A 12500-nucleotide genomic window follows, 5' to 3' on the forward strand; every position below is an offset into this window, starting at 1 on the left:
GGTCTACGTTAATCAATTCATGGTACAAATATATACTAATACAGTCATCACACAGGTTAATCATCATAGTATATACATTGAATTATTTACATCATTTACAATCCAGTGGGTGGGATGAGGAGCTTTGGTTGATATCAGTACTTCAGTCATCAACAATTGCATCAACAGAGACATTGAAACAGTGTAGGTCTTATTTAGTAGGATATGTGCAGCGAGCAGAGAACATAGTGAGTTCAGAAAGCATAAGAACAAGTATATACATTAGAAATACATTGGATTATTTACATTAGGTTATTTACAATCCGGGGAGATGGGATGTGAATGGAGGAGGGTATTAGTAAAGGGTTGAAGTTGCCTGGAGGTGTTGTGGAAGTATTGTCCTGTTTAAGAGTGTCACAACATTGCTGTTTACGGCAGACAAACTGCTCTACGGTAGACGAAAACGTGACTGCTGTTGTTGTGTGTTACCGCGCTGCCTAACAATAAACCCACATAAGAAACCAAAAACTCGCCCTCGATCATTCTACAGTTATAACGTCATTGGTTAGACACACAGTTTATATCAGGGGTCGGGGACCTTTTTGGCTGAGAGAGCCAAGAATCCGAATATTTTAAAATGTATTTCCATCATTTTTATCTAAACACTGAACACACCTAAACGCGTGCATTTTTAAGTAAGACCAACATTAATAGAGTATAATAGGTCTCTTATTCTTTGTAATAACATTGATATTCTGAAGCTAACTGTGGAGGGGGCGTGGCCTGTGGGCCTGCAGCGAAGCACGGTGTGCCAGGACCGGCCTCGAAATCAGCGACAGGTGCCTAGACGACCCACCTGGGCCTTGTTATCTAATCACCTGTCGCTCTGTTATAAGCAGCAGCCAGGAGGAGAGACGGGGTTGGAGCTGGAGCCAGAGTGCGAGCGGGAACGAAAGAGAAAAAGACAATGGCTGGAAAGCAACTGAGAGACTTATTGAAAAATAAAAAAATATTGTAACCCTGAAACAGGCTCTCAGGTCGGTGCTTGGTGGTCTGAAGAACCCCCAGGAGGGCAAGCCCTAAAAAAAACTTATAATAAATAAAGTGCGGTAGAAAAAAGGATGGATGGATTCTGTGTGGAGTTTGCATGTTCTCCCCGTGAATGCGTGGGTTCCCTCCGGGTACTCCGGCTTCCTCCTACTTCCAAAGACATGCACCTGGGGATAGGTTGATTGGCAACACTAAATGGTCCCTAGTGTGTGAATGTTGTCTGTCTATCTGTGTTGGCCCTGCGATGAGGTGGCGACTTGTCCAGGGTGTACCCCGCCTTCCGCCCGATTGTAGCTAAGATAGGCACCAGCGCCCCCCGCGATCCCAAAAGGGAATAAGCGGTAGAAAATGGATGGATGGATGGATTCAAATGCATGAGCATGTTTAATATTTTGAACGTTATTTTTAACACTTTGATTACAAGTGGAATTATTCATTACTTATTGTGTTAAGCAGTGTTAGCTCAGATTTATCCGAGAGCCAGATGCAGACATCAAAAGAGCCACATCTGGCTCTAGAGCCATAGGTTCCCTACCCCAGGTTTATATTGTGGGAAAGCGGACGTGAAAACAGGCTGTCCTCACTCAGGTCTGCATGGAGCTGGAGGGGGGCGTGGCCTCCAGCTCCGCCTGAATTTCGGGAGAAAAATTGTCCCGGGAGGTTTTCGGGAGAGGTGCTGAATTTCGGGAGTCTCCTGGAAAATCCGTGAGGGTTGGCAAGTCTGCCTGACTGATGATACATCTTCTTTCTCAGGTGTTCCGGCCCCAGAGCCAAGAGCTGCCTGCTGGGCAGCGTCCCTGTTCTGTCGTGGTTGCCTCGTTACTCCATCAGAGTAAATGCACTGGGCGACTTTATCTCGGGACTCAGTGTGGGCATCATGCAGCTTCCCCAAGGTCAGATAAACATACGTACTGTGTGTCTGGACTACTTGATGATGCACATTAGATAACCCCACTTTGGTATGTGTCCTTCAAGGTATGGCTTATGCCTTGCTGGCGGCCGTGCCTCCAGTTTTTGGTCTTTACTCCTCCTTCTACCCCGTCCTCATCTACTTCATCTTCGGCACATCCAAGCACATCTCCATAGGTGAGTGTCTTTCTGTTGGTTTGTTGCTACATAATCTCATCCAATTCATTTTTTTTTTTTGCAACCTTTTTAGTAATGTGGGAATGCACAACTGAGCTGATTGTCATTTTTCAAATCTTTGACTTTATTTTCAAAACAAGGACAGTATATTGGACCAAGCTATATTTCTAACAAAGACAAATCATTATTTCTTCTCGATTTTCCAGAACAAAAATTTTAAAAGATATTCAAAGGACTTTGAAATAAGATTTAAATTTGATTGTAAAGATTTTCTAGATTTGCCAGAATAATTTTTGGGAATTTTAATCATAATTAGCTTGAAGAAATATTTTACAAATATTCTTCGTAGAAAAAACAGAAGCTAAAATGAAAAATTTAATTAAAATGTATTTATTATTCTTTACAACAGTGGTCCCCAACCTTTTTGTATCCGCGGACCGGTCAACGCTTAATATTTTGTCCCGTGGGGGGGGGTCCTTTTTTTCTTTTCTTCTTTGTCATGAAAAAGGGACGTTTTTGTCATGAAAAAGGGAGGTTTTTGTGTTTGGTGCACTAATTGTAAGTATATTGTGTTTTTTATGTTGATTTAATAAAAATAAAAAATTTATTTATTTATTTTTTTAATAAAAAATTATTCTGCGGCCCGGTGGTTGGGGACCACTGCTTTACAATAAAAAAAAACAAAAAACTTGAACATTGATTTAATTTGTCAGGAAAGAAGAGGAAGGAATTTAAAAGGTAAAAAGGTATATGTGTTTAAAAATCCTAGAATCATATTTAAGGTTGTATTTCTTCTCTAAAATTGTCTTTCTGAAAGTTATAAGAAGCAAAGTAAAAAAAATAAATGACTTTATTTAAACAAGTGAAGACAAAGTCTTTAAAATATTTTCTTGGATTTTCAAATTTTATTTTGAGTTTTGTCTCTCTTAGAATTAAAAATGTCGAGCAAAGCGAGACCAGCTTGCTAGTAAATAAATACAATTTAAAAAATTGAGGCAGCTCACTGGTAAGTGCTGCTATTTGAGCTATTTTTAGAACAGGCCAGCGGGCGACTCATCTGGTCCTTACGGGCTACATGGGGCCCGCGGGCACCGCGTTGGTGACCCCTGCTCTAACCACTAAGCCACAGATCGATATAGGAACTGAATTGGTTCCCGAACAGAATTTGTAAATATAAAAGTTTGTATATCGAAGCCAATTTCTCCGTAAGAAACAATGTGAATATGAATCATGGGTTCCAGCCTTGACAAATCCTTATTCAAGCAATAGTTGGTACACTTTGAACATATCATAAAGCGCAATACAGTACTTTATATCAAACAAACATAACAAGGCAGTGCTGGACCCAGTTTCTATTCAAGAACAAAGTCGAAACAAGAACAACTAGCTCAACTGTCCTCATTTCCAGCCGCCGTGCCAACACGCACACACACTGTCACTAGCCCTGTGGTGCACTCACTTTCAAATCACAAAACTTCTCAACTTTAACAGCCAAGTCACTTTGATGATTGGAAAAAAATATATATTAAAATCCACTCTACCTTGTCGGTAAATATTCTTGGTGTGCAGCGAAAGTAGGGATGTTGGGGTGAAGGCAGTGTCTACAACGCTGTGGATACTTCCTGAATGTTTCAAAACACACATTGTTGTGATCCGCTTCCCGGATCACATTTTAATTTCGGTTTTTGAGTCCTTTTGTGTTTTCCGTTTGTTTTGGACTCTTCCGGTTCCTAGTTTTGCACTTCCTTATTTATCTGGTCTCCATGGTTTCTTATTTGTTCCACCTGCTACTCTCGGTTGACGCGCACCTGTGTTTTTGATTACTGCCTGGTATTTAAGCCTGCATTTTCCGTTCACTCGTCCTCTCCTCGTAGTTTGTGTTACACGCAATTTGTGTCCGCACAACTGTGACGTCCTTGATCCTCGACTCGGTAATCCCATACCGATTCTTGCTAGCTTCCGCGCTAAGCTTTGGTTCCTCTAGCTCCCACGCTAGTAGTTTTGTTTTGCCTTTTGTGCCTTGTGCAAGTTTTCTTTTATTTCCCTAGCTCCCATGCTAGCGCTTTTGGTTTTTTTCTAGCTCCCATGCTAGTTCTGTTTGTTTTGCCTTTTCTGCCTAGTACCAGTTTTTTGTTCATAGTCTGTTTTATTTATCGAATAAATCTTAATTTCTTACCTTTACGCTGTGTCCGTGCCCGACCTGCATCTTGGAAGAGCGCCAACGGCATCACCATGCCACCCAGACGTCACACACATGGCCTTTTTATTGCATTTTTTTTTACTCATATTGATTGAGAAAAACAACAAAAATGCTGTAAAAAGGCTAAAAAGCACAGTAACTAACGACAGCATTGCTCTGCTGACTGAATGACCACTGAGATCGATAAGCCCGCCCACAATGGCTCTGTTGCGAAGCACATAATGGGTGGATGAAACTTTCGTACATGTCAGGTTCAAACACTGATGACATCTATTAAACAGACAAAGAAGCAAGGAATTAAACAGAGACAGAATTAAATTTGGCTCAATGAGGAGAAACGCGTAGACCTGTATCCCTTGGGCGGTATAGCTCGGTTGGTAGAGCGGCCGTGCCAGCTGTGGATACTTCATTGCTTTTTTTTTTTCTCATATTGAATAAAACAAACGAGACAAATGCTGTAAAAAGGCTAAAAAGCACAGAATGTAGCAATTAGCACAGTAGCTAACGACAGCGTTGCTCTGCTGACTGTATGACCACGGAGATCGATAAGCCCGCCCACAATGGCTCTGTTGTGATGCACACAATTGGTGGATGAAACGTTCATCTATTAAACAGACAAAGAAGCAAGGAATTAAACAGAGACAGAATTAAATTTGGCTCAATGAGGAGAAACGCGTAGACCTGTACCCCTTGGGCGGTATAGCTCGGTTGGTAGAGCGGCCGTGCCAGCTGTGGATACTTCCTTAATGTTTCAAAACACACATGGCCTTTTCATTGCTTTTTTTTTTTACTCATATTGATTAAAAAAAACTAGAAAAATGCTGTAAAAAGGCTAAAAAGCACAGAATGTAGCAATTAGCACATTAGCTAACGACAGCGTTGCTCTGCTGACTGTATGACCACGGAGATCGATAAGCCCGCCCACAATGGCTCTGTTGTGATGCACACAATGGGTGGATGAAACATTCATCTATTAAACAGACAAAGAAGCAAGGAATTAAACAGAGACAGAATTAAATGTGTTCTCAATGAGGAGAAACGCGTAGACCTGTATCCCTTGGGCGGTATAGCTCGGTTGGTAGAGCGGCCGTGCCAGCTGTGGATACTTCATTGCTTTTTTTTTTTCTCATATTGAATAAAACAAACGAGACAAATGCTGTAAAAAGGCTAAAAAGCACAGAATGTAGCAATTAGCACAGTAGCTAACGACAGCGTTGCTCTGCTGACTGTATGACCACGGAGATCGATAAGCCCGCCCACAATGGCTCTGTTGTGATGCACACAATTGGTGGATGAAACGTTCATCTATTAAACAGACAAAGAAGCAAGGAATTAAACAGAGACAGAATTAAATTTGGCTCAATGAGGAGAAACGCGTAGACCTGTACCCCTTGGGCGGTATAGCTCGGTTGGTAGAGCGGCCGTGCCAGCTGTGGATACTTCCTTAATGTTTCAAAACACACATGGCCTTTTCATTGCTTTTTTTTTTTACTCATATTGATTAAAAAAAACTAGAAAAATGCTGTAAAAAGGCTAAAAAGCACAGAATGTAGCAATTAGCACATTAGCTAACGACAGCGTTGCTCTGCTGACTGTATGACCACGGAGATCGATAAGCCCGCCCACAATGGCTCTGTTGTGATGCACACAATGGGTGGATGAAACATTCATCTATTAAACAGACAAAGAAGCAAGGAATTAAACAGAGACAGAATTAAATGTGTTCTCAATGAGGAGAAACGCGTAGACCTGTATCCCTTGGGCGGTATAGCTCGGTTGGTAGAGCGGCCGTGCCAGCTGTGGATACTTCATTGCTTTTTTTTTTTCTCATATTGAATAAAACAAACGAGACAAATGCTGTAAAAAGGCTAAAAAGCACAGAATGTAGCAATTAGCACAGTAGCTAACGACAGCGTTGCTCTGCTGACTGTATGACCACGGAGATCGATAAGCCCGCCCACAATGGCTCTGTTGTGATGCACACAATTGGTGGATGAAACGTTCATCTATTAAACAGACAAAGAAGCAAGGAATTAAACAGAGACAGAATTAAATTTGGCTCAATGAGGAGAAACGCGTAGACCTGTACCCCTTGGGCGGTATAGCTCGGTTGGTAGAGCGGCCGTGCCAGCTGTGGATACTTCCTTAATGTTTCAAAACACACATGGCCTTTTCATTGCTTTTTTTTTTTACTCATATTGATTAAAAAAAACTAGAAAAATGCTGTAAAAAGGCTAAAAAGCACAGAATGTAGCAATTAGCACAGTAGCTAATGACAGCGTTGCTCTGCTGACTCTATGACCACGGAGATCGATAAGCCCGCCCACAATGGCTCTGTTGTGATGCACACAATTGGTGGATGAAACATTCATCTATTTAACAGACAAAGGAGCAAGGAATTAAACAGAGACAGAATGAAATTTGGCTCAATGAGGAGAAACACGTAGACCTGTACCCCTTGGGCGGTATAGCTCGGTTTTTAGAGCGACCGTACCAGCAACTTGAGGGTTGTAGATTCGATCTCCGCTTCCGCCATCCTAGTCACTGCCATTGTGTCCTTGGGCAAGACACTTTACCCACCTGCTCCCAGTGCCACGCACACTGGTTTAAATGTAAAAATTAGATATTGGGTTTCACTATGTAAAGCGCTTTGAGTATATAATTCACTTCACTTCACCTTTGTACAGTGTTCCACCACGCTCTGACGAAATATCGTACGCCTCCTCTTTTATTAGGACTTTCCCTGATTACATGGCAACAGCTGTTTCTAAGGGAGGGGGGTCGTAAACAGCCGTCGCCTCTGGTTACAAAACAGTTCAAAGAAAAAGTGTCTGGAGGGGGGTTAGGGCCTGCTTACTCTCCACTTTGTAGACTAAATCTTCCTGTGGATTACAATACATCGAAGAAACCGACACCTTCATGTCGCTTCCCATCCTAAACAGTGGAATTTTACAAGCCTCTTGATTGGTAAGATCAAAGACAGCTTTTGTCTGCTCGCCGGGAACTCATTGAAACACATTTTGCAATAACTTCGATACAATTATTCTGACAGCACACCAAAGTATGTTTTTACCTGTCTGTGAATATCGAGGTTCCAGGGCTGACAGTTTCTCCTCGCTCCTGCAGGCACGTACGCAGTCCTGAGCGTGATGATTGGCGGCGTGACGGAGCGACTCGCCCCAGATTCAGACTTCGCGACGTGGGACAACGTGACCAACTCCAGTTCGGTGGATGTCTTCGCGCGTGACGCGGAGCGGGTCAGAGTGGCCGCCGCCGTCACTTTCCTGTCGGGGATTTTTCAGGTACGGTGAATCATTGAGAGTCTCTTCCTTCGGTATTTAGATTCCACGTCAGTTGTAACAATTGGTTTTTTTACTGATGTTAGATCCTGCTGGGTCTGGTCCATTTCGGATTTGTGGTGACCTACCTGTCTGAGCCGCTGGTGCGGGGTTACACCACGGGTGCCGCCACCCACGTCATCGTGTCCCAGCTCAAATATACCTTTGGAATCAGCCCTCTGCGATACAGCGGACCTTTCTCCTTGATCTATGTAAGCAAGACTCTGGCATTGTCATTGATGTTGTTGTACAGAATACATCCATCCATCCATTTTCTACCGCTTATTCCCTTTCGGGGTCGCGGGGGGCGCTGGCGCCTATCTCAGCTACAATCGGGCGGAAGGCAGGGTACACCCTGGACAAGTCGCCACCTCATCGCAGGGCCAACGAAGATAGACAGACAATGATTTGCAAATCCTTTTCAACCTATATTCAATTGAATAGACTGCAAAGACGAGATAGTTAGCGTTCGAACCGATAAACGTTGTTATTTTTGGCAAATATTAGCTCATTTGGAACATGTTTCCAAAAAAAGCTGGCACAAGTAGCAAAAAATACTGAGAAAGTTGAGGAATGCTCATCAAACACTTATTTGGAACATCCCACAGGTGTCCAGGCTAATTGGGTGCCACGATTGGGTATAAAAGCAGCTTCCAGGAAATGCTCAGTCGTTCACAAACGAGGGTGGGGTGAGGGTCACCACTTTGTCAACAAATAAGTGAACAAATTGTCGAACAAGCTAGTGCAAGGAATTTAGAGATTTCACCATCCACGGTCCGTAATATTGTCAAAAGGTTCAGAGAATCCGGAGAAATCACTGCACGTAAGCAGCAAGGTCGTGACCTTTCATCCGTCAGGCGGTACTGCATCAAAAACTGAAATCAGTGTGTAAAGGATATCACCACATGGGTTCAGGAACACTTCAGAAAACCACTGTCCGTAACTACAGTTTGTCGCTACATCTGTAAGTGCAAGGTAAAACGCTACTATGCAAAGCCAAAGCCATTTATCAACAACACCCAGAAATGCCACCGGCTTCGCTGGGCCCAAGCTCATCTAAAATGGACAGATGCAAAGTGGGAAAGTGTTCGGTTAAAACTTTACGATGCAAAGCGAAAGCCATTTATCAACAACACCCAGAAATGCCGCCGGCTTCTCTGGGCCCGAGCTCATCTAAAACGGACTGATGCAAAGTGGAGAAGTGGTCCGTGGTCTGAGAAGTCCACATTTCAAATAGTTTTTGGAAACTGTGGAAGTCGTGTCCTCTGGACCAGTGGTCCCGTCCCGCTGCTCGATTGGTACCGGGCCGCAGAATAATTTTTTATTAATTTTAATAATTATTTAATAAATAATTTTTTAAATTTTTTCTTATTAAAACAACATAAAAAAACACAATATACACTTACAATTAGTGCACCCACCCAAAAAAAAATCCCTTTTTCATGACAAAGGGAAAGAAAATTAAAATAAATAAATAAATTTAACCCCCGCCGGGCCGCGGGACAAATGATCAAGCGTTGACCGGTCCGCAGCTACAAAAAGGTTGGGGACCACTGCTCTGGACCAAAGAGGAAAAGAACCATCCGGATTGTTCTAGACGCAAAGTTGAAAAGCCAGCATGTGTGATGGTATGGGGGTGCATTAGTGCCCAAGGCATGGGTAACTTACACATCTGTGAAGGCACCATTAATGCTGAAAGGTACATACAGGTTTTGGAACAACATATGTTGTCATCCAAGCAACGTCTTTTTCACGGACGCCCCTGCTTATTTCATCAAGACAATGCCAAGCCACATTCTGCACATCAAGCAAGAATGGGAAATAATTCCACCTGAAAAGCTTCAAAAATTTGTTTCCTCAGTTCCCAAACGTTTATTGAGTGTTGTTAAAAGGAAAGGCCATGTAACACAGTGGTAAAAATGCCCCTGTGTCGACTTTTTTGCAATGTGTTGCCGCCATTAAATTCTAAATCAAGGATCATTTGCACACAAAAAAATACTTTTTCAGTTTGAAGATTAAATTAAAGCTGCAAGCAGCGTTGGTCGGGTTCGCCTTTGGCTGCTGCCCCCGAGACCCACGGCCGGATAAGCGTTAGAAGACGCCTTGGAGCCACTATTTTGAGAATCTAATGCATTGTGAAAGTAATGCAGTTGTTGTATTGAAGTGAAAATATCAAACTTCCTGTTGATTTTTGCCAAAGTATGTTAATTATTAAAATGTAGGTCTAAGTGAGACCTACATAGTGTTTTTGTTCCATGTCTCTCTGACATTCCTACCGGAAGTTACAAGCAGTTTTGTCTGTGTTTTCTTCCTAGGAGCAGTTTGTCCATGTTGTATTCCTAGGGGGGCGGTAGAGCGCAGTTTTGAGGTTAGGTTTTTTCATCAGATCGCAATTTTTGCCAGACCTGATGTGTGTGTCAAGTTTGGTGAGTTTAGAAGCATTTTAACGGGGTCAAATGACATTTTTTAGGAGACTTTGCATAGGGGTTCTTTGAAGGCACGTAAAATCAAAACCTGAGAACTTATCAAAACTCTGTTCTATACTTTTAATCAGAAGGGTTCAATCTCTCTCCTGTGCGAGTTTGAAGCCAAAACAACAAACGCACTCAGAGGAGATAATGTTTGAAGAAAGGTGACCGGTTTTTACAAAACTTTTGTTTTGAAGGGGGGATTGCAAACTTCCTGTTGATTTTTGTTGGGGGTTGTCAATCTATGAAATGTAGGTCTAAACAAGACCTACATAGAGGTTTTAGTTTCATGTCTCTCCGACATTCTTACCGGAAGTTACAAGCAGTTTTGTTTGTGTTTTCTTCCTAGGAGCAGTTTTTTCAGTGTTTTATTCAAAAATAGCGCTAGAGCGCAATTTTGAGTTTTGGGGTTTGTTTTTTTCATTAGATCGCAATATTCGCCAGTCCTTATGTGTGCGCCAAGTTTGGTGACTTTTGAAGCATTTTAAAGGGGTCAAATGACAGCGCAAAGAGGCAAAAATTGCATTTTTTGCAAAAATGTTATTTTGAAGGGGTTTTTGCTAACTTCCTGTAGATTTTTGCTGAAAGAAGTGAGTGTATGAAAATTGGGTCTAAGTCAGACCTACATAGGAGTTTTTGTTTCATGTCGCTATGACATTCCTAACAGAAGTTACATGCAGTTTTGTCTGTAATTTTTTCCTAGGGGGCGCTAGAGCGCAATTTTCATTTTGGGGGATTGGTTGCTTAATATGTTGGGAAGGTTTGCTATACCGACGTGTGTCAAATTTGGTGAGTTTTGAAGCATGTTAAGGAGGTCAAATTACAGCGCGTAGGTGCGGAATAATAATAAAACACAGCAGTTTCAATAGGGTCCTTGGCCCATGGCAAAGGACAAAATTAAGTGTTTTTTTCATAATTCATTCTCTACAAAAACTTTCCATAAAAGGAAAAAAATTGTACGACGGAATTTTGAATTTTTTCAAATAGGTTTGAATTAGCTAGTTTTTCTCTTTTTTTTTTTGCTGTTGAATTTTGAATTTTAAAGAGTCGAAATTTAAGATAAACTATGCTTCAAAATTTGATTTAAATTTTTTTCCTTTTATCTCCTCTTTTAAACCGTTCAATTAAGTGTTTTTTTCATAATTCATTTTCTACAAAAACTTTCCATAAAAGGAAAAAAAATTTACGACGGAATGACAGACAGAAATACCCGTTTTTTGATCATCATCATTTAAAACTCCAGTTTTAAATGATGTTATACAGTATGTGATGAGTATTAAAATTCTAGAAATAACAACCTGTCTCCAATCACTAACAACTTCAAATTACTGCTTTGGCTATAATTAGAACATTTGTGCTAGTACAGTTTCATTAGCCACTGAAGGATACCGGTTCAGATGTTTAGTGGGCATCCAGGACCGTGGGTTCTGTTAAAAATTTGGACATAATGTATCTTCTCAATTGAAAACATGAAAAAGTGATCTCACACGCTCTCAAATCATCATTTGTGTTTGTTGCAGACAGTGCTGGAGGTGTGTTATCTGGTCCCACAGACCAACATTGGCACGCTGGTGGTCAGTATCGTGGCCATTATTGGCCTCATTCTGGCGAAGGAGCTCAATTCATACTTAAGTAAAAAAATACCCATCCCTATACCTGTGGAGCTGCTTGCTGTAAGTAGAAAAAACTTACTCATATTATTGTATTTTTTTTTAGTATTTTTTAATTTTTATTAAATCAACATAAAAAACACAAATACACTTACAATTAGTGCACCAACCCCAAAAAAACTCCCAAATGTGCAGCCATTTGCAGCCTGCGGCATTTTGTAAATGGACTATTACCAAAAAAAAAAACCTGTGAAATGTAATGAGAAAATGTTGCAAAGTCCTTTAATGACAGAAAGCTGTTTTTTACCTTTTACCTTACCTCAAAAACACTAAAAAAAACAAATTAATGTTGTTGTGAATTATTGACCTTTTAAATATGTATGTATGTATACATATGTATGCATATGTATATGTATGTATATATGTATGTATATATTTATATGTGTTAATATATATGTGTTAATATATGTATATGTGCATACATATGTGTGTATACAATATATATATATATATATACACACACACAAACACACATATATATATGTGTATATATGCATACATATGTGTGTGTGTATATATATATATATATATATATATATATATATATATATATACACAAACACACATATATATGTATGTATGCATACATATGTGTGTATATATATATATATATAACTATATATATATATATATATATACACACACACACAAATATATATGTAGATATATATGTATATATATATATATATATATATATGTAGATATGTAT

The 12500-nt window shown here is 40.5% G+C and overlaps 1 protein-coding gene across 5 annotated transcripts in view; it reads left to right on the top strand.

The window, feature by feature from the left end:
* LOC133555250 (solute carrier family 26 member 6) overlaps positions 1–12500 on the top strand; it is a 61353-nt gene that overhangs the window by 26681 nt on the left and 22172 nt on the right. For all 5 annotated transcript variants that reach the window (XM_061904860.1, XM_061904866.1, XM_061904861.1 and 2 more), the window contains 5 exons: positions 1783–1922; positions 2005–2115; positions 7442–7617; positions 7701–7865; positions 11642–11794. In XM_061904860.1, coding sequence (XP_061760844.1) covers positions 1783–1922; positions 2005–2115; positions 7442–7617; positions 7701–7865; positions 11642–11794 — 745 coding nt within the window. The remainder of the gene's footprint in view (positions 1–1782; positions 1923–2004; positions 2116–7441; positions 7618–7700; positions 7866–11641; positions 11795–12500) is intronic.

The sequence above is a fragment of the Nerophis ophidion genome, linkage group LG06, assembly GCF_033978795.1.
Source record: "Nerophis ophidion isolate RoL-2023_Sa linkage group LG06, RoL_Noph_v1.0, whole genome shotgun sequence".
Lineage (NCBI taxonomy): Eukaryota > Metazoa > Chordata > Actinopteri > Syngnathiformes > Syngnathidae > Nerophis > Nerophis ophidion.